This window comes from Coregonus lavaretus (genome assembly GCF_964263955.1).
Source record: "Coregonus lavaretus genome assembly, chromosome: 10".
NCBI classification, from domain to species: Eukaryota; Metazoa; Chordata; class Actinopteri; order Salmoniformes; family Salmonidae; genus Coregonus; species Coregonus lavaretus.
The window spans coordinates 25,650,654-25,670,513 of NC_139997.1; the positions used below are offsets into that span (position 1 = coordinate 25,650,654).

The 19,860-nt window shown below is 44.1% G+C and overlaps 3 protein-coding genes across 4 annotated transcripts; 2 read left to right on the forward strand and 1 right to left on the reverse strand.

Moving 5' to 3' along the window:
• Positions 1-44: 44 nt before the first annotated feature.
• On the reverse strand, positions 45-9,417 carry nsun5 (NOP2/Sun RNA methyltransferase 5). Its single transcript, XM_084169967.1, has 10 exons — positions 9,177-9,417; positions 8,856-8,975; positions 8,367-8,538; positions 4,040-4,148; positions 3,774-3,909; positions 3,480-3,595; positions 2,546-2,724; positions 2,137-2,347; positions 812-970; positions 45-668 (listed from the first exon to the last, which is right to left on the reverse strand). Exons 1-10 carry the CDS (start codon positions 9,267-9,269, stop codon positions 395-397), a joined length of 1,569 nt encoding a protein of 522 aa, XP_084026093.1. The 5' UTR covers positions 9,270-9,417; the 3' UTR covers positions 45-394.
• On the forward strand, positions 9,385-13,505 carry LOC311135936 (transducin beta-like protein 2). Its single transcript, XM_084169968.1, has 7 exons — positions 9,385-9,796; positions 11,432-11,547; positions 11,770-11,954; positions 12,054-12,205; positions 12,376-12,502; positions 12,607-12,759; positions 12,886-13,505. Exons 1-7 carry the CDS (start codon positions 9,667-9,669, stop codon positions 13,343-13,345), a joined length of 1,323 nt encoding a protein of 440 aa, XP_084026094.1. The 5' UTR covers positions 9,385-9,666; the 3' UTR covers positions 13,346-13,505.
• A 2,854-nt stretch (positions 13,506-16,359) lies between these two features.
• On the forward strand, positions 16,360-19,860 carry LOC311135643 (B-cell CLL/lymphoma 7 protein family member B-A-like). Of its 2 annotated transcripts, XR_014613797.1 has the most exons (7): positions 16,360-16,505; positions 16,946-17,021; positions 17,115-17,220; positions 17,322-17,486; positions 17,636-17,712; positions 17,895-18,368; positions 18,604-19,860. XR_014613797.1 is itself a non-coding variant. In XM_084169668.1 (6 exons), the coding sequence occupies exons 1-6, from the start codon at positions 16,414-16,416 to the stop codon at positions 17,982-17,984; spliced, it is 606 nt and encodes a 201-aa protein (XP_084025794.1). In that variant the 5' UTR covers positions 16,360-16,413; the 3' UTR covers positions 17,985-19,860. The 2 variants fall into 2 exon arrangements, 1 of the variants encoding a protein (XP_084025794.1); XM_084169668.1 differs by having other exon boundaries at positions 17,895-19,860.

Here is a 19,860-nt window from a genome sequence, read left to right on the forward strand (position 1 = left end):
CTGTCTGAACACGTCTATACATTTGAACCGATCAAAAAAACAAATGCAAGATTGGATGTTTATTTGAGGAATACACATATGGTCAAGGGTACAAGTGACTGCCCAACTAATGGCATTAACAGACAAATACACAAAAGGTATTTATCAGATTCAGTACCCTCCACAATAATATCAGAACTTGACTGGGTAGAAAAATGCAATGCCATGTAGGCATTGTGACAATGCTGGATTAGAGGTACCAAATCATTGTCACCATGACTGTTCGCCTTCCGAACGTGGCACAGCCTAGCTTCGATGTCGACTCGAGCTAGGGCAAAATATAGCTCGTCTAAATGACAGCCAAAGTCGTGACCGCCAAGGCACCCAAAGTCAGTGTCGCTTTGAAGGGTCAGTCTCATTCCACTTTAGCATTCTTTTTTTTCTTTGTTCCTCCTGAGGTATCTGTCTGTTCCTCAGTGGTTTTGGGCTCCAGAGCCTCCTTATCCCCATCTTTCTTTTTCTTCCTCCTCCTCTTCTTCTTTGCTCCTCCTGAGGTTTCTGTATTATCCTTGGTGGTGCTAATAGGCTCCTGAACCTCATCCCCATCTTCTGTGATATCGGCATCTTCAGCCTCATGGATGTCCTTACTGGCAGAAGGACTACTTGGACTCATCTCAGTGACCGGATTGCTACAACAGTGAAGACTAACATTAACAATGTTGCATTTCTGTTGATTAACTTCACATAGCAACTGTATAATCTAGACTTTCTCTTTTAAGTTGCCTTGCTTTCAATTAATGAGAGTTTCATTGAATGTATAACTGTTACTCACAGTGTTTTGGAGGCCTGCTCTGCTAGACTCTGTGCTGTGTGTCGCTCCAGCAGGGCCACAAAGAAGCCATGGGTGAGGGTTTTGGTGGTGCTGGCTCGGAGACACTGTGTGAGGGGAGCCAGACCACGCTCGGGCCACTGCTGGAGCAGTGGAACAAGCCTGCGAAAACAAAGCCGGTGTCTCAGATCATAGGCTTACGCCAGTTTCCACAATGCTATACTGTTCTTATGATCCTAGAAACACAGGTCAAATACAGGTCTGTTCCATGATAAATCTATATTCTTTTTGGGAATTGATCATTAGGGGTTCAGAAGCGAAGCTGGTGAAACCCTATTGTATTTGTTGGCTTTGATTATTTTCCTTCTGCCGATTTGTGAAATAATGCAAATTCCGGTGAGATGGTAAGGCCTAGGTTGCAACCTTGCATGATGGTAAAGGGCCAGGGGATACACCCTCTCATCCATTACCGTGCATATTTGCTACATGGTGGCGCTATAACAAGCAATAGCACATTTTGAAAGGTCACGCCCCTCACCCCATGTGACCTAGAGTCCTGAAATCCAGTACATAGGTCCCTCTCCTCACAAGGAACACATTTTCCTCAAGGTTCCACCATTTTCAATTTTGTTAAAAACACTTAAAACGCTACTCCTCTGGCACCGAAATACTGATATGCACAGAACTTGATACATGGCATCTATGGACCAAGCTCTCACAAATGATGTTTTTCCAAGATAGCATCTCAAATAACATGGCCGCTACTGACCAATAAATATGAATGTGGGCGTGGTCTGGCACAAATGCATATAACTCCGACACAGATATTCATTTGCAACAAAACTTGGTACACATGTTCCAAATACTGTCAAGACTCAACATATCTAAGCACATTCAGATCGACCACATGTTTCTATCTCTTGATCTGTTTGACTCAGTGATTAAATTTGGTACACATGCTCAGGGATATGAGTCTAGCTAACCTGTAAAGTGTTGTGCTGTTGGACAGGAAAAAATCATTCATCCAAGCTCATTGGCTCATAGCGGCCATATTGTTTGAGCAAGAGTCTTGGAAAATATTGTGTTTGAAGATGTGCATCTATAGATGCTATATACCAAATTAGGTGCCAGTCGGTCCAATACATTAAAAACTTATTGCATGATCGGTTTGATTTTGAGTTCTGATATTTGGTAAGTGTGGTAAACAGTACAGAAGTAGCTCATCCTAGGGCAATGTGTCCAATTTGTCCTGATGGTGGCACAGTGGGCACACATCTGAAACCCGGCAAAGCTGCTTGCAGCTTTAATTATACATTTCTGTGTCCTACCTGAAACCTGGGTTCTGCAGCATGCAGGCGGCCACCACTTGCTCGTTCTCCTCGGTATGGATGGAGCAGGTGGAGTAGACCAGGCGCTGCAGGCGGGGGAAGCGCAGGGCGTGGTTGAGACAGTGCAGCTGGAACGCTGCCAAGGCCTGCAGACGACGCTTGTCCTGCTCCTTTTGGGAGGGCGAGGCCTCGTCCCGCAGACACACCATCCCTGAGAGAGAGAAACACACAAAAACTATTGGATCAACAATGACATCGAGTACAAAGAAGGTACTTGTTTTAGAGGTCATACAGATACTTTGACTTGTGAGTCCTTCTGGGTCATTGAGGTGCATCTTTCTGGAGTAATAAACAAGCACTAAACATCTGTATTTTGTTTTGAGGACACCAGACAGACAGGTTGTGTTACCTGATCCGCTGCACGACGGGTCCAGTAGGATGTACTCCACATCTTTATACTGGGGCCCGTCCGGGTCCACCTTTAGGAAGTCCTGATTGGCCAGCTGCTGACATGTGATTCCAGCGCGGAGCAGGAGAGTGGACATTGTGGAGAGACGCTTGGCATCCAGGTCGAAGGCAAACAGCTTCCTTCAACACGGGTCAGAGAAAATAGGTTTGGGTCAAAGGTATAAGGTGAGGCAAGTAACCTTTACAATGTGGTTTGAAATTTGATCAAAAGAGCCTTCCTTTAGTAACCTTCTCTTTTTTCAGGATTAACATCACAAGATTGTTAATACCCTATTCCTACTAGACAATAGTTTCCCAGAACCAGAAAAAGTACAGAGTACAAAACATTAAGAACACCTTCCTAATATTGAGTTGCATCCCCCACTTTTGCCCTCAGAACAGCCTCAATTTGTTGGGGTATGGACTCCACCAAGGTTTCGAAAGCGTTCCACAGGGATGCTGGCCCATGTTCACGCCAATGCTTCCCACAGTTGTGTCAAGTTGGCGGTGAACCATTCTTGATACACACAGGAAACTGTTAAGCATGAAAAAACCCAGCAGCATTGCAATTCTTGACACAAACTGGTGCGCCTGGCACCTACTACCATACTCCGTTCAAAGGCACTTAAATATTTTGTCTTGCCCATTCAGCCTCTGAATAGCACACATATTGGCTCAAGGCTTAAAAATCCTTCTTTAACCTGTCTCCACTCCTTCATCTACACTGATTGAAGTGGATCAATAAGGGATCATAGCTTTCACGTGGATTCACCCGGTCAGTCTCTGTCATGGAAAGAGAAAGTGTCCTTCATTTTTTGTGCATCGCATTTAGACCAGGAGAAGGCTTAATCTGGGTCTGGGAAATGGGACCTCTTTTTATTTCAATCAAGTTTTACCCTTTGTTTTTCATGATGGCAGCAAGGTGGCTGGTTTTGTTCCCCGGCGCTGCACAAGCATCCAGGACGTGGCTGCCTGTAGGAGGGTTCAGGAGGTACGCAGGGAGACAGCTGGCCTGTTGGGATATACGGGAGACAGTAGTACACAGGCAAATCCATAGGCCCTGTTAGAATACCTTCTAAATGAATCGCAACTTATTTTTTATCAGAATAGATCTGACCAGGTAACCTCATCCAATCATGTACAGATCAGTGATGACCTCAAGGAAGGAAGGACGCATTGAAAGCCCTCACCTTGTCTTGTAGAATGATGTGGCCAGCCTTGTACAGATTGTGGTCATGGAAGTCTGTCTTTGCAGAGAAAACCAGCAGGTCTGAAAGGTGCAGGTCACCCACAAAGGATTTCCCCTTCAGATTCAGGTCATCGAGCCTGGACATCAGAAACACACATTCAAATTTTCATTTACCTCATGTCAACCTCGATCACTAGAATGAATCGATGCTCAGTCAATAGAATAAACAGGGAAGGAAGAAACATCAAAGGCCTGTCCCTGACTGACCTGTAGGCCTGTCCTAAGTAGGAGAAGCCCTCTCTCTTGAAGTAATCAATGGCATCCTCCACCGTGGTCTTTAACGTGTTCACACGCACATACCTCGGAAGCTGATCGCCTGAGGAAGGAGAAAATGACTATTCTTTAACAAACAAAAAGGCGAGTAACATTTAAAGAGCAACTGCCCCTAAAAAACAACTTATAATTTAGAAAACAGCCTGTGTGGCATCGATATGAGTCAAACATTTATTCTACTGTCAAAATTGACTACAAAGTGTAAAAAGGATCATTTTGGTCATAAAGTCAGTCTCGTCCAAAACCGAGTTTTGTGGTTGTGACTGCATCACAACGTAAATGAAGGTTGGGTTTGTTTCAATACTGCCCACAGCTGGCAGCGCACAAGTAATTATAAATTCTGAGTGCAGCTGCACATGACCTGTGGTAAATTTGGGTTGACTTTGGAAATCCCTATGGGGCTAGTTAGGGGCCATCGATAAAATACACAATGCACATGGGTCAATATGTTAATATGCTAATAACTCCACATTTTTATTACTTAAAAACCTCCAACTATAAATTGTAGAAATTCATATACAAATATTGAAATCATTTAATGAGAAAACAAAGGTGTGCAACATGATTATTGACGGTCCCTAACTAAGCTATCTAAAGTCAAAACAACTTTGCCATGGTCGCACACCAGCACGCTGAAGCTACACTGAACAAAAATATAAACGCAACATGTAAAATGTTGGTCCCATGTTTCATGAGCTGAAATAAAAGATTGCAGACATTTTCCATACACACAAAAAGCTTATTTCTCCCAAATGTTGTGCACAAATCTGTTTATATCCCTGTTAGTGAGCATTTCTCCTTTGCCAATAATCCATCCACCTAACAGGTGTGGCATATAAAGAAGCTGATTAAACAGCATGATCATTACACAGGTGAATCTTGTGTTGGGGACAATAAAAGGCCACTCTAAAACATGCAGTGTCACAACACAATGCCACAGATGTCTCAAGTTGAGGGAGCGTGCAATTGGCATGCTGACTGCAAGAATGTCCACCAGAGCTGTTGCCAGAGAATTGAATGTTCAATTCTCTACCATAAACTGCCTCCAATGTCATTTTAGAGCAGGTGTGGGCAGCTGGCAGCCCCCCTTTTGTAGGCCCCCTTTTAGGAACTCAGTCGGTGTCTCAGCTTACTTTTGAGAGTTAGAATAATAGAATACACAAGGCGTAAAACTGCTCATTTTCTCTCCGCCCCATGGCAAAATGAGTAGAATTGCATGAAATGTGTTATAAAATTGCTAAATCATCTCTCCACCCCATGGCAAAATGTGTAGAATTGCAAAAAAAATTGCTTTAAAACTGTAACATTTTCTCTACGCCCCATGGCAAAAGAATAGCAGGAAATAACACAATAACTAACACATTTTCTCTTCTCTGTCACGAGGGAGGCTGCTAAAATGTTTTGCTCGCAAGGTGGGGACGTGGGTACGCAGACCCACGAGCCACTGAGGCCCCTCATAAATTCCGGATTTGTGGCTCCCACCCCCATCAAAGTTGGCAGTACGTCCAACCGGCCTCACAACCGCAGACCACGTGTAACCACACCAGCTCAGGACCTCCACATCTGGCTTCTTCACCTGTGGGATCGTCTGAGACCAGCCAACCGGACAGCTGATGAAACTGTGGGTTTGCACAACCAAATAATTTCTGCACAAACTGTCAGAAACAATCTCAGGGAAGCTCATCTGCGTGCTCGTCGTCCTCACCAGGGTCTTAACCTGAATGCATGGTGGCGGTGGGGTTATGGTATGGGCAGGCATAAGCTACGGACAACGAACACAATTGCATTTTATCTATGGAAATTTGAATGCACAGAGATACCGTGACGAGATCCTGAGGCCCATTGTCGTGCCATTCATCTGCCGCTATCACCTCATGTTTCAGCATGATAATGCACAGCCCCATGTCGCAAGGATCTGTACACAATTCCTAGAAGCTGACAATGTCCCTGTTCATCCATGGCCTGCATACTTGCCAGACATGTCACCCATTGAGCATGTTTGGGATGCTCAGGATTGATGTGTACGACAGCGTGTTCCAGTTCCCGCCAATATCCAGCAACTTCGCACAGCCATTGAAGAGGAGTAGGATAACATTCCACAGGCCACAATCAACAGCCTGATCAACTCTATGCGAAGGAGATGTGTCATGCGCTGCATGAGGCAAATGGTGGTCACACCAGATACTGACTGGTTTTCTGATCCACGCCCCTACCTTTTTCTTTTTAAAGGTATCTGTGAGCAACAGATGCATATCTGTATCCCCAGTCATGGGAAATCCATAGATTAGGGCCTAGTGTAACTCAGTAGTCTTTGAAATTGTTCCATGTTGCTTTAATTTTTTTGTCTATATAATTGGCGAAATATTTAGGCTAAGTCTTCCCACCTGCAAACATACATGACATCCACATCAAACCACACCCTGAAACCAAGTCATGTTTGAATGCAGTCATGGCCACTAGCATTTCTTAATGAACCGAATCTAAAACGAGGCCAAATCAGGAAGTGCAGTCGCCCTTTAACCAGAGAGGGTTCTCTCTCGCCAAAATCTGTCCAAAATAAACCCAAAGCGTTTCTATGGGCTTAATATGCAGGCCTGCCTTCCCGCCTTTGACAACCACTCCCATTGTTAGGGTGGAGACATGAGCATCTCGTCATTATATACAGATCTCTGCTTTAACTTATTTCCAGTGAAGTATGACAGACAGTAGGCACTAGGCAGTGACGTCATTACGTCCAGCTGTTTTTACCAACAAGTGAGTTCAATGTAAACGCACTGTAGCAGGGAATTGTCGCATCTGTGAACTTTCTAAATAGCTAGGTTTCCATTGGCTGTGCGTGATGACGTAGTACACAGAAAAGACGTAGTACACAGAAAATAACTTCTGCGGTTAAATTTCCAAGTACCGAATAAATGGGTTTTCATTGCATTTAACTGTACTGATGGTTTTGTCAAAAAAATATCTTCGTTATACAGCGAATATGCCCACTCTGGTCTTGGCACATGCTTTAACCAACAGCTCGCAGTTACATTGCGGGTAGGCTACCTACATTAGGAGATTATTATGGATTACAGCGATATTATTTGTATTTGTCAAACGGCAGCCAAGCATCGATCATCATGTCACCAGAATAAAACCGTCGATATTTATTGGAAAGGAGCATCAAGCTCATCACCTTGCACATTAATCACCTTGTGAAGTTCATCATCATTTATTTAATCTGTAGTTTAATAAACTGCATGCTTTCCGGAGTCGTAGTGGGAGGACCACACAACATATCGCATTACTTCGATATGATATCAATATTTGCGCATAAAGGCGTTTCCACTGCAATTTCTCGCATAATACATTTTACAGACAAAAGATCCCACCATGTCGAACCAACAAATGGTCTGACGGCATTTATAAAATTGTACTGGCATTTCATGTTTCCATCAGCCCATTGGTGACTTTTTCCATGCGTCAGGTGATTCATCCGCATAAAATGGTTGGAAGGAAAAGTGGTTTTTCACAAAATGATCCCACCTTGTCTAGCGTATATTTTGTTTTGTCGACATTTGGAAAGTTTACCGAAAAATTAGCTTTTTCCATCAGGCCTGTCATGACATTCTTTATCCGACGTACTTTACTCGCATAAAAATGTTGGATGGAAACCTGGTTACAAGCTAGGTTTCCATCCAATTGGCGACAGATTTAGATGCAAATATTCTAAAATCTGCATAAAAACAATATGCGGATTTTCCCACCAGAGATGTGTGACTTGTTGAGGGTAAAATACGGTGTGTGATGACGTAGCGCACATAGAACTGCAACTCAGCAAAATGTTGCGTTAAATTTTTGTTCAGTATGGTTGACATCGTTAAAGTAAAGGTTTCTCTGTCATCTCTGTATGAAAAAAAAATATCTGTTTGCACTCACTAACTGTAAATCGCTCTGGATAAGAGCGTCTGCTAAATATAATATAATAATAATAATAATAATGACTAAAATGTAAATGTAATAAAAATAACTTCTGCGGTTAAATTCCCATGTACCGAATAAAAAATACAAGTTAAATGGGTTTCCATCGCATTTCCAACTGTACCGATGGTTTTGTCACAAAAAATGTTGCGTTTATATAGCAAATGTGCCCACTTTGGTATTGGCACGTGCGCTCTATAGCCTATAGAACAGCTCGCAGATACAGTACTATGCCACTCATCTCTTGGAAGCGCAAATGTCTTGTTTTCTAACAGGAGTAATAGGGATAAATCAATCCAACCTTCAGGCTGCTGGAGACTGGAGGGGAGCAGGTCCTGGTTGCGGCTGACCTTCTGCTTGATCTTCATGCGGGCCAGGGCAGCCTGCAGTCTGGAGCGGTGCTTCATCATCAGAGCCTTCCAGGCTCCGCCACACTTCAGCCCCTTACCGATGACCAGGTCATACACCAGAACCTGTGTAATGTGGACAGGACCAAACAAGAGGTAAGCTACCAGCCAGTGTTGGATCAGTGTTCTTCAATCTTGGTCCTGGGAATCTGAGCCACAGGGTGTGCAGGCTTTTGTTATATCCCTGTTCTAACACGCCTGATTCAATTACAGTAGCTAATCAGGTGTGTTCGTAATGGGCAGAAACAAATGCCTGCATATTATGACCTGTGGGTTCCCAGGACCAGGCTTGAAGAACTCTGTTGGAGGGACTGAATGGACTTCGTGCTTTCTTCAAAAAGGCATGATGGGGAAGAGAATTGTATCCATGTGTTTCACATTACCTTGGCTAGATTCATTTTGATCTTAGTCTGTTTAAGGAGTTTGGTGGACTCAATGATCTCTTGGAGAATGGATGAAAACTTCTGTGTCTCACACACCAGGGCAAAAAGCTGCTTGATATTCTGGTGAGGTGAGAACATTATAACAATATCAACACACTACTGTTTTAAGTCACTTTACACACAGGATTTTTTGCTTCTAGCCATGACCAGCAAGTTGTTGCCTGTGTTATGTGTGTGTACTGGTTAGCTACATGGCAAATGTTGACAAAGCAAGGCGTTAGCAAGCTAATAATAGCTACTCAGTAAACTGTAGTAATTTACCTGAAATTTACTATCGTAAACCAAAGTCTTTACAGTAGCCTGCTTCCTCTCCACTTTCTCGAGAATCTCGGCAGCTTTCGTGTACAAAGCCATTGCTACAAAACGAATTTAGAGTATTTTTAAAAAGAGAATGTGTTATCATTAGCTATGTTTCATGAATGTCTCCACGACACCCACGTTTCCGCAAGTGGACAATATACTTTACGGCCTGCTGAAAAATTGAGGTTTACGTTAGAACTCAGTTATCTGCTGCTGACTTCAGTAACTGATTTTGTATGCATGTGTAAAGCAAGTTAGATTATTCGTTATCATACAGTTAATAACTACAACAGTATTGTTACTATTTAAATACAACGATATTGTTAGCTGAACAAAGCTGCAGCCACAGCAAGTAGCTAACCAGGCTAGCCTCTTGTGTCAAAGGAGTTTGCTAGCGTGCTAGCTGTGCTGTTACAATAGCTAGTGCTAACGTGGCACAAACTCGGCGAAGATGGAGTTTGCGGCTCTTATTGCCTTGACCTTATTAATAGGAATGCTAATAATTTTGGTCGCCGTCGCAGTGGGAAAGCAGAAAGGAGAAATAAGTGAACAACTAGAGCAGAATGAAGAAGACTCAGTTGGTAAATTGCTCTCTTAACTTGTTTGCATATTATGTCGCGTTGCTATGGATTGCTATTGTACTAACTTAGCTAGCTGTGAATGTGTCAAACAGGTGCAATTTACACACACTGTAATAGAAGCCAGTGGCCCTTGATGATAGTAACAATATATGTACTCATTTAAAAGTATTGACACCAGGTCAAAAAAGGTTAAATGTAGCCAGCTGTAAACTTGTTGCTGGAGGAAAAGTTATGGAAGAAAGTTTGAATGAAATGGTGACCAAAACATTGTATTATTGTTACAGAATTGTGAATGTTTTATGAGGCAACATCTTACGGTTCCCAGAGGAGAAATCAACCTGAACATTTTGATAATGAGAAACATGATATAGGCTACCTACACTATATATACAAAAGTATATGGACACCCCATTCAAATTAGTAGATTCGGCTATTTCAGCCACACCTGTTGCTGACAGGTGTATAAAATTGAGCACACAGCCATGCAATCTCTATAGACAAACATTGACAGTAGAATGGCCTTACTGGAGCGCTCAGTGACTTTTCAACATGGCACCGTCATAGGATGCCACCTTTCCAACAAGTCAGTTCGTCAAGTTTCTGCCCTGCTTGAGCTTCCCCGGTCAACTGTAAGTGCTGTTATTGTGAAGTGGAAATGTCTAGGAGCAACAACGGCTCAGCCGTGAAGTGGTAGGCCACACAAGCTCACAGAACAGGACCGCTGAAGCGCATACCGAGTTTCAAACGTCAGCACAAGAACTGTTTGTTGGGAGCTTCATGAAATGGGTTTCCATGGCCGAGCAGCCGCACACAAGCCTAAGGTCACCATGCGCAATGCCAAGCATCGGCTGGAGTGGTGTAAATCTCTCCGCCATTGGACTCTTCGGCAGTGGAAACACGTTCTCTGGAGTGATGAATCACGCTTCACCATCTGGCAGTCCGACGGACAAATCTGGGTTTGGCGGATCCCAGGAGAACGCTACTTGCCCGAATGCATAGTGCCAACTGTAAAGTTTGGTGGGTGAGGAACAATGGTCTGGGGCTGTTTTTCATGGTTCGGACTAGGCCCCTTAGTTCCAGTGAAGGGAAATCTTAACGCTACAGCGTTAAATGACATTCTAGACGACGCTGTGCTTTCAACTTTGTGGTAACAGTTTGGGGAAGGCCCTTTCCTGTTTCAGCATGACAATGCCCCTGTGCACAAAGCGAGGTCCATACAGAAATGGTTTGTCGAGATCGGTGTGGAAGAACTTGACTGGCCTGCACAGAGTCCTGACCTCAACCCCATCGAACACCCTTGGGATGAATTGGAACGCCGACTGCGAGCCAGGCCTAATCGCCCAACATCAGTGCCCGACCTCACTAATGCTCTTGTGGCTGAATGGAAGCAAGTCCCCGCAGCAATGTTCCAACATCTTGTGGAAAGCCTTCCCAGAAGAGTGGAGGCTGTTATAGTAGCAAAGGGGGGACCAACTCCATATTAATGCCCATGATTTTGGAATGAGATGTTCGACGAGCATGTGTCCACATACACTACATGACAAAAAGTATCTTGGTTAGCCTCTATGGAAGGTACTAGAAAGTGTCTTCTTGAACGTCTTGTGTAATGTAATGCCAATTCATCCCCTGCGGCAGAGAAAAATGCAGTGAAGGCTCCCACTGCCAAGAAACAGAAACAACAACAGCGTCCTCGCAAGGAGAAAGCCCAGCAGCACACTTTCAGCCACCCTCTCCTGGCATCCTCCTTGAAGGTGGGCCACGCTTTACATACTATGAACTCTATATTTGCCATATTTAGGCATACTCTGCCTATCTAATCAATTCTAAAAACCATCCCACAGGCCACAGTCTTGTGTAATGCTCCTCCAACAAGGCTCACAGAACATAATGTAATGACAGTGGTGTGTGACGACGTTGCAGAATTATCTGATGCTTGATCATTGCTTGGCTCACTCGTCTCTCTCTCTCCCCAGAGTCACAGTGGAAATGTGACGTCCCTGGACTTCAGCAGCAACGGGAAGTACCTAGCCACCTGTGCTGATGACCGCACCGTCAGGATATGGAGCACCAAGGAATTCCTTGACAGAGACCACAAATGTCTGAGGGTCAACGTAGAGCTGGACCACGCCACGATGGTCTGTTTCAGCCCTGATTCAAGGTATACACACACACACACTCCTGTCCATAACAAAGGGTATATATAGATAGGTGGATAGAGCCTCTTGTCTTTCTATACTTACTCTGTCTTGGTATGAAGGGCCTTCATTACTTGGCTGGCTAACGGAGATACCATTCGCATCTTCAAGATGACCAAGAAGGATGATGGTAGCTTCACTTTCAATGCTGCCCCTGAAGACTTCCCTCAGAAACACAAGGCCAATGTCATCAATATCGGCATCGCAGAGACGGGTATGACGGCTAAATGTATTCAGACTGAATGATTAAAAGGCAGGAAGATGTGACTGCGTGATATGCACATTTTTCAAAAGTTATGAACGTTAGAAGTTATGGAAGAAACCCTTGTTCCAGTTGTCGTCTAAACTCTAATTTCTCTCCCTTTTTTGTTTTCTGTGTTCCAGGCAAGTTCATCATGAGTGCCTCCACCGACACCAATATCCTCATTTGGGACCTGAAAGGAGAGGTACTGGCCTCTATCATCACCAACCAGATGACCAACTCCTACGCTGCCATCTCACCCTGTGGAAGGTCAGTACCGTCCTCTAAATCTGTGTGTGTGTGTGTGGGGGGGGGGTTATAGCTAATGTAATAGTGATCTCAGGTAAATAATTTTTGGATGGTTCTGTCTTCAGGTTTGTGGCTTCCTGTGGCTTCACTCCTGACGTGAAGGTGTGGGAGGTGTGCTTCGGGAAGGGTGGCGACTTCAAAGAGGTGACCCGCGCCTTCGACCTGAAGGGCCATTCAGCAGGGGTCCACTCCTTTGCCTTCTCTAACGACTCACGCAGGTAAGGCATGCATTGTGTGGTATCCTATCGAAACATCAATGGTTGATTTCCATGGATGACATTATGATTACATTCATAAGGTAGATTTCCCCATTGACATTTGAAACCGTCTCCTGTTTCCCCCAGAATGGCCACCGTCTCCAAGGACGGCACGTGGCGGCTGTGGGACACAGACGTGGAGTACAAGAAGCAACAGGACCCCTACCTCCTGAAGTCGGTACCTTGCCAGTCGTCGGAAGGCAGCCGGGTGGCCCTGTCGCCAGACGCCCGCGTGGTGGCTATCTCCAACCGCTGCAGCGTGGCCATGTACAGCACCTCCACGGGTCAGCTGGAGGAGGAGTTCCATGGAGTCCACAGCGAGGAGATCACTGAGCTTAGGTTTGACATCAACAGCCGCTACCTGGTGTGCAGCGGGGACCGGGCGGTGCGTGTGTTCCACAATGCGCCGGGCTACCGTGCGGCCATCCAGGACATGCAGGCCATGCTGAAGAAGGCCCAGAACGAGGGCATGAAACAAAGGCTGCAACAGCAGATACAGGAGGCGCAGAGCGCGCTGGACACTGTGCTCACGGCACCCAAGGACTAAAGAACTAATGACCCCCGGGCTGGCTGTGTAGACCCCTCTTTCTATCTCTCTCTCTCCCTTTCTCTCACACACTGCCTCTTCACAGAATGGCCTGCAATTCGACTCCTGTCAGGTATAAGTGGAATTTGCATGCTGGTTTTAATAAATCATTGTGTTTCTACAGAAATATGGCTCTGTTTTGTTTTCTGAATGCTCTGCCTGCCTCCAAAAATCTGTAATACTATTTATCTCTACTTGGACCTTCCCTTCATAAGGCAATCAAACAGGCAAAACGTCAGTATAGAGACAAAGTGGAGTCGCAATTCAACGGCTCAGACACGAGACGTATGTGGCAGGGTCTACAGACAATCACGGAATACAAAGGGAAAACCAGCCACGTCGCAGACACCGATGTCTTGCTTCCAGACAAGCTAAACACATGCTTTGAGGATGACACAGTGCCACCGACGCAGCCCGCTACCAAGGACTGTAGGCTCTTCTTCTCCGTGGCCGACGTGAGTAAGACTTTCAAGCGTGTTAATTCTCGCAGGGCTGCTGGCCCAGACGGCATCCCTAGCCGCGTCCTCAGAGCATGCGCAGACCAGCTGGCTGGAGTGTTTACGGACATATTCAATCTCTCCCTATCCCAGTCTGCTGTCCCCACATGCTTCAAGATGTCCACCATTGTTCCTGTACCTAAGAAAGCAAAGGTAACTAAACTAAATGACTATCGCCCAGTAGCACTCACTTCTGTCATCAAGAAGTGCTTTGAGAGACTAGTCAAGGATCATATCACCTCTACCTTACCCGACACCCTTCAATTTGCTTACCGCCCCAATAGATCCACAGACGATGCAATCGCCATCGCACTGCACACTGCCCTATCCCATCTGGACAAGAGGAATACCTATGTAAGAATGCTTTTCATTGACTATAGCTCAGCCTTCAACACCATAGTACCCTCCAAGCTCATCATTAAGCTTGAGGCCCTGGGTCTGAACCCCGCACTGTGCAACTGGGTCCTGGACTTCCTGGTGGGCCGCCACCAGGTGGTGAAGGTAGGAAACAACATCTCCACTTCGTTGTTCCTCAACACTGGGACCCCACAAGGATGCGTGCTCAGCCTCCTCCTGTACTCCCTGTTCACCCATGACTGCGTGGCCACGCACGCCTCCAACTCTATCATCAAGTTTTCAGACGACACAACAGTAGTAGGCTTGATTACTAAAAACGACGAGACAGCCTACAGGGAGGAGGTGAGGGCCCTGGGAGTGTGGGGCCAGGAAAATAACCTCTCACTCAATGTCAACAAAACAAAGGAGCTGATTGTGGACTTCCGGAAACAGCAGAGGAAGCACCCCCCTATCCACATCGACGGGACCGCAGTGGAGAAGGTGAAAAGCTTCAAGTTCCTCGGCGTACACATCACTGACAAACTGAAATGGTCCACCCACGCAGACAGTGTGGTGAAGAAGGCGCAACAGAGCCTCTTCAACCTCAGGAGGCTGAAGAAATTTGGCTTGGTACCTAAAACCCTCACAAACTTTTACAGATGCACAATTGAGAGCATCGTGTCGGGCTGTATCACCGTCTGGTATGGCAACTGCAACTGCACCGCCCGCAACCGCAGGGCTCTCCAGAGGGTGGTGCGGTCTGCCCAACGCATCACCGGTGACAAACTACCAGCCCTCCAGGACACCTACAGCACCCGATGTCACAGGAAGGCCAAAAAGATAATCAAGGACAACAACCACCTGAGCCACTGCCTGTTCACCCCGCTATCATCCAGAAGGCGAGGTCAGTACAGGTGCATCAAAGCTGGGACCAAGAGACTGAAAAACAGTTTATATCTCAAGGCCATCAGACTGTTAAATAGCCACCACTTGCACATTAGAGGCTGCTGCCCTATATACATAGACTGAAATCACTGGCCACTTTAATAATGGAACACTAGTCACTTTAATGTTTACTTATTTTGCATTACTCATCTCATATGTATATACTGTATTCTATTCTGTTCTACTGTGTCTTAGTCTTAGTCTGACATTGCTCATCCAAATATTTATATATTCGTAATTCCTTTACTTTAGATTTGTGTGTATTGTTGTGAATTTGTTAGATATTACTGCACTGTTGGAGCAAGAAACACCAGCATTTCGCTACACCCACAATAACATCTGCTAAACACGTATGTGAGCAATACCATTTTGTAAATGGCTCTGGATAGGAGCGTCTGCTAAATGACGTAAATGTGTAATGCTACTACTATAGGAGAACTTTCTTTGACTCTGGGGGTCTTTGTACCTTTTAAAAAATAAGTTTTGTTAGATAATAGGAATTCTGCTGGGGTGTCTTGTGTTTCTACAGTTCCTCTGTAGAAACATGACATACTAAACTAACAATGAAGCTCAGGGATGCCACGGTGTAACTACAATGTAACATGTGACCCCAGCTGGTAACTTAATGTAACACATGCAAATTTAGGGAGGGCGTTTTGTGAGAACAAGAAGAGAATGGGTCCCGAAAGCTCGCGAGAATCATGGGGCAGGACGGAGAGCTTAAAAGCTAAACCAAAGATATAACTAACCCAAGATAGTTCATCTGTGTAGTTTACAGTGGGAGAAAATGAAGCATAGTGGGCAGAACAAGCAAAGACGTCGGCAAAGCCAAGCACGAGATAGCGAGATCCTATTGGCGCGTTGTAGCATGTATTTGCATATTTCCGTTATGGAACGCCCCTTGATGTGCGCACACTCAATTCGACCTTGCGCTCCTAAACAACGCAAGTGTCAAGTCTAAAACTTAGTGCACTGTGTCCATAATAGATTGTAGTTTTGGGAACAGAAAAATGTTTTGAGATCAGATGTTTCATTGATGAGAAAATTAGCAGAATGCCGGCCCAGTTTCACCTAGTTCCATCCTTTCCCACTACCCGCGACTGGACTTCCTCTCACTACTATATTTGGTGGTGAGAAAACGTTTAAAACGGATGCTTCAGCTTTATAGCCACTGTGACGTGTCTGGGTTACCCCTTCTGTCTGTGGCTAAACAGTCTGTCGGAGGCAAATCAAACTAAAACCAAGCACAAAATGTCTGGACGCTCGGTTCGCGCTGAGACACGAAGCCGCGCTAAAGATGACATGAAGAAGGTGATGGCGGTCATTGAGAGGGTCAGAAGATGGTAAGCACAACACTGTTTATTTGTGTGAAAGATCATAAAAGATTACATACACAAAGTTCAGCGACAGGGAGGCGTGGTTTGAGACAGAATGACAGTGAAAGACCGAGAGCACAGCCAATGAGAATCACTGTGAAGCTTTCTCCCTCAAGACAAGTGGCTTTTCAACAAGAGGCGGAACCAAAAGTAGGACTTGAGTAAACCTAATTAGCTAGCTTGCTAATAATGAATGGACAGACAAGCTTGGAAGCAACTATGCAGTGACAGTCATGTAGTAATCAATAAGATGCTAGCCAACAATTGCCAGTGAGGTGTATCCTCGCTAATTTGTAGCAGCTTTCACTAATAGCATCTCACTCAATGGAAGGGATATTTAAACAGGTGCACTTGACCCTGTAACCATTTTTTAATGAAAAGGAGCGCAATCACATTGTTTTCTACAGGGAAAAGAAATGGGTGACTGTCGGAGACACATCTTTGAGGATATTCAAATGGGTGCCAGTGGTGGATACAAAGGAAGCAAGTTATTTTCTTGTTTAATAAGATAGCTATGTCAGTTTCTTATGTGTTGCTACCTACAAATGCAGTGTCTGAATTTGATTTATCTTGTAGAAGGAGAAGAGTAAGGCAGTCCCAGTTGGGGCAGTCAGGGAGCTGAATCGCTTCTCCACGGATCCAGCCTCAGAAAACCCACACTCAAGTCTTCTGGATTTTCATGGTAAGGATGGAAAACCGTTTTGAGTGACATATGACCTCACCATATACTGGCCTTGAGCTTTCTCCATTTCCTCATATTTCCTGTACTCTCTTACTCCCCAGATGAGAACAGTAACCAGAGCTCCTTGTCTGATGCGTACCAGCCCAAAGTGGACAGCAGCAGTAACTCCAGCCCCCAGCTCAGTGAACCTCTGAGCCCGAAGAACCTGTGTGACTTCCGCACAGATGACTCCCAGCCCCCCACTTTGGGCCAGGAGATCATGGAGGGTGAGATAGGCAGGCAGACAGACCGACAGATGCACATGCAAATGTGCACACTTTCTCAATTATTATTCTGATTTCAATAAGATCAAATATATCTTCTGATTATTTAGAGGTTAAGTAAATATCTATTTATTATACTTTTTTGTTTTCAGAGCCATCATTGCCAAGTGAATTGGCTGACGAACCTCCATTGCTGATTAAAGAGGACCTGTTGCCCCTCACTGCTCAGGTAAAGCACATCTAACATCTCAATGATCATTCCACTTTGACACCACAGCTTTGTCACTCAACCGATGTGCTTTCAAGACTGTTTAATACACCACATCATATACCAACAATATACTCAGAACAGTATACATTAAACTGATAAAACATGGATTCAAACAAACCTGGCCGTATTTCCCCACACAGGAGGAAGAGGAGTGTTCTGGAGCTCCACCACTGAAGAGAGTGTGTTTTGAGCAGAACTCAGTCCTGCAGAGCTCCCCCATGATGAGCTAACACACACTGCACTTAGCATCAGGGTCGGGCCCAATTCACTTCAGGCACTTTGTTGAATCTCGTTTAGTAATTTGGAAAAATTATCCATTGTTTTCAATGAGGACATTTCTGGTTCACGAATTGAACTCTCAACAAACTTCCTGAATTTGAAATGATTTGAACCCAGCCCTGCTTAGCTTTTAGTCAGCGAGTTGCACGACCCTCAGTCTATCCTCCGATGACTGCAATAGACACATTTTAAGGAAAGACATATTTGGTTCATTTAAGGACCACCATACTTATGATGATATATTGAATTTATTAAGTTTCTCCCTCAAAGGATTTATGAATATGTAGTTTAGAGTATTTAGTTTGAATGCATTAACAACCAAATACAAAATCAAAGCACTCTCCTACAGCACTCTCCCACAGCACTCTCCCACAGCACTCTCCCACAGCACTCTCCCACAGCACTCTCCTACAGCACTCTCCTACAGCACTCTCCTACAGCACTCTCCCACAGCACTCTCCTACAGCACTCTCCTACAGCACTCTCCTACAGCACTCTCCTACAGCACTCTCCTACAGCACTCTCCCACAGCACTCTCCTACAGCACTCTCCTACAGCACTCTCCTACAGCACTCTCCAGAGGTAGTGCAGTCAGGTAGGTTAGATGTCTGTCCTTTTAATTTGATTTGATTTGGGAAATACCGTTTTCTGTCTCCAAAATGTAACTTTTCGTGTAAACTATTTTAATGCAAAGCAATGACGGGCCATTTATGAAGTAATAGGTGAATTCAGCTATGGTTAGTGTTGTAGGATTGGCTTTATTTTGAGTGCAGTTTCATATTGTGCCATTGACAATTGTAATTTTTTACTCAATGTTAGCTGTCAGGATCTTTGTCACAGCAACAGTGAAAGATAAAGTTGACAATCGGCACTGCCAATTTCTAAATGAAGTGTCAACTCCGTCCATCCGGGACACACTGCTGAGAAAATCAAACACACTTCTAAAAACTCAGTGCCTAAATCTAAGTTTTACGTTGGAGAATGTTTCAAAATTACAAGTACTCTGTGCTGTTTTTGGTATGAACATCACATTCACTGAATGAAGATGAGTTAACTTAAATTAATCTACTAGGTCCTAATGTTTTGTAATTTATCTCTTAAAGATGTTGACTCAGTAGTTATTTAAGTTAGGGTTCATTTGTAAAAAATGAACACCCATTGTTTTTCTCAGTCTAAAATGGTGTCTTGAGCTATCGTCCCTAGTAACCCAAGGAAGCGCTTGTATTTCTGAGATATTATTTATGTCATGTTTTACTTGAGTGAAATTAGGAAATTATTTTATCAGGTTAGTGTGTACACTGAAAATGTGATGTTATTTGGGAGTGACTATAATACTTAAAAATAGTAACCAATTATATTTATTATGTAAAAGATTATACTTTTTCTCTCTCTGACAATCGAAAACAAATGCACACATTTGACAACTGGGACACATTCAGTGGTTTGCCATTTATGAAAGAAATGCTGTAAAATTTGGGAGACAAAAAGGTAACTCCCACAATGTCACTAGTTATTACCAACTTATAACAGTTTTAATTTTCAGTCTTATTATTTCATAGTACTGTCAGTCTCTTGATAAGACATGATTATTTGCAGGGATGCCAGTATGTTGAATGGGTCACTAAAATGAAGGCATTTACAATGTGATTGCTTCTGTATCCACATTTTAATGACCACCCAGATTAATTTGGAGATGGTAGGCCTATTCTGCTAATGCATTATTTTATTTTTCAAGAAGGTAGTTTGGAGAAGAGTTTGTAAAAAGTACTTTGTATTTTATTGTAATTTTCCAAGTGACAATTATTTTATAAAGGAGTATGGATTTGG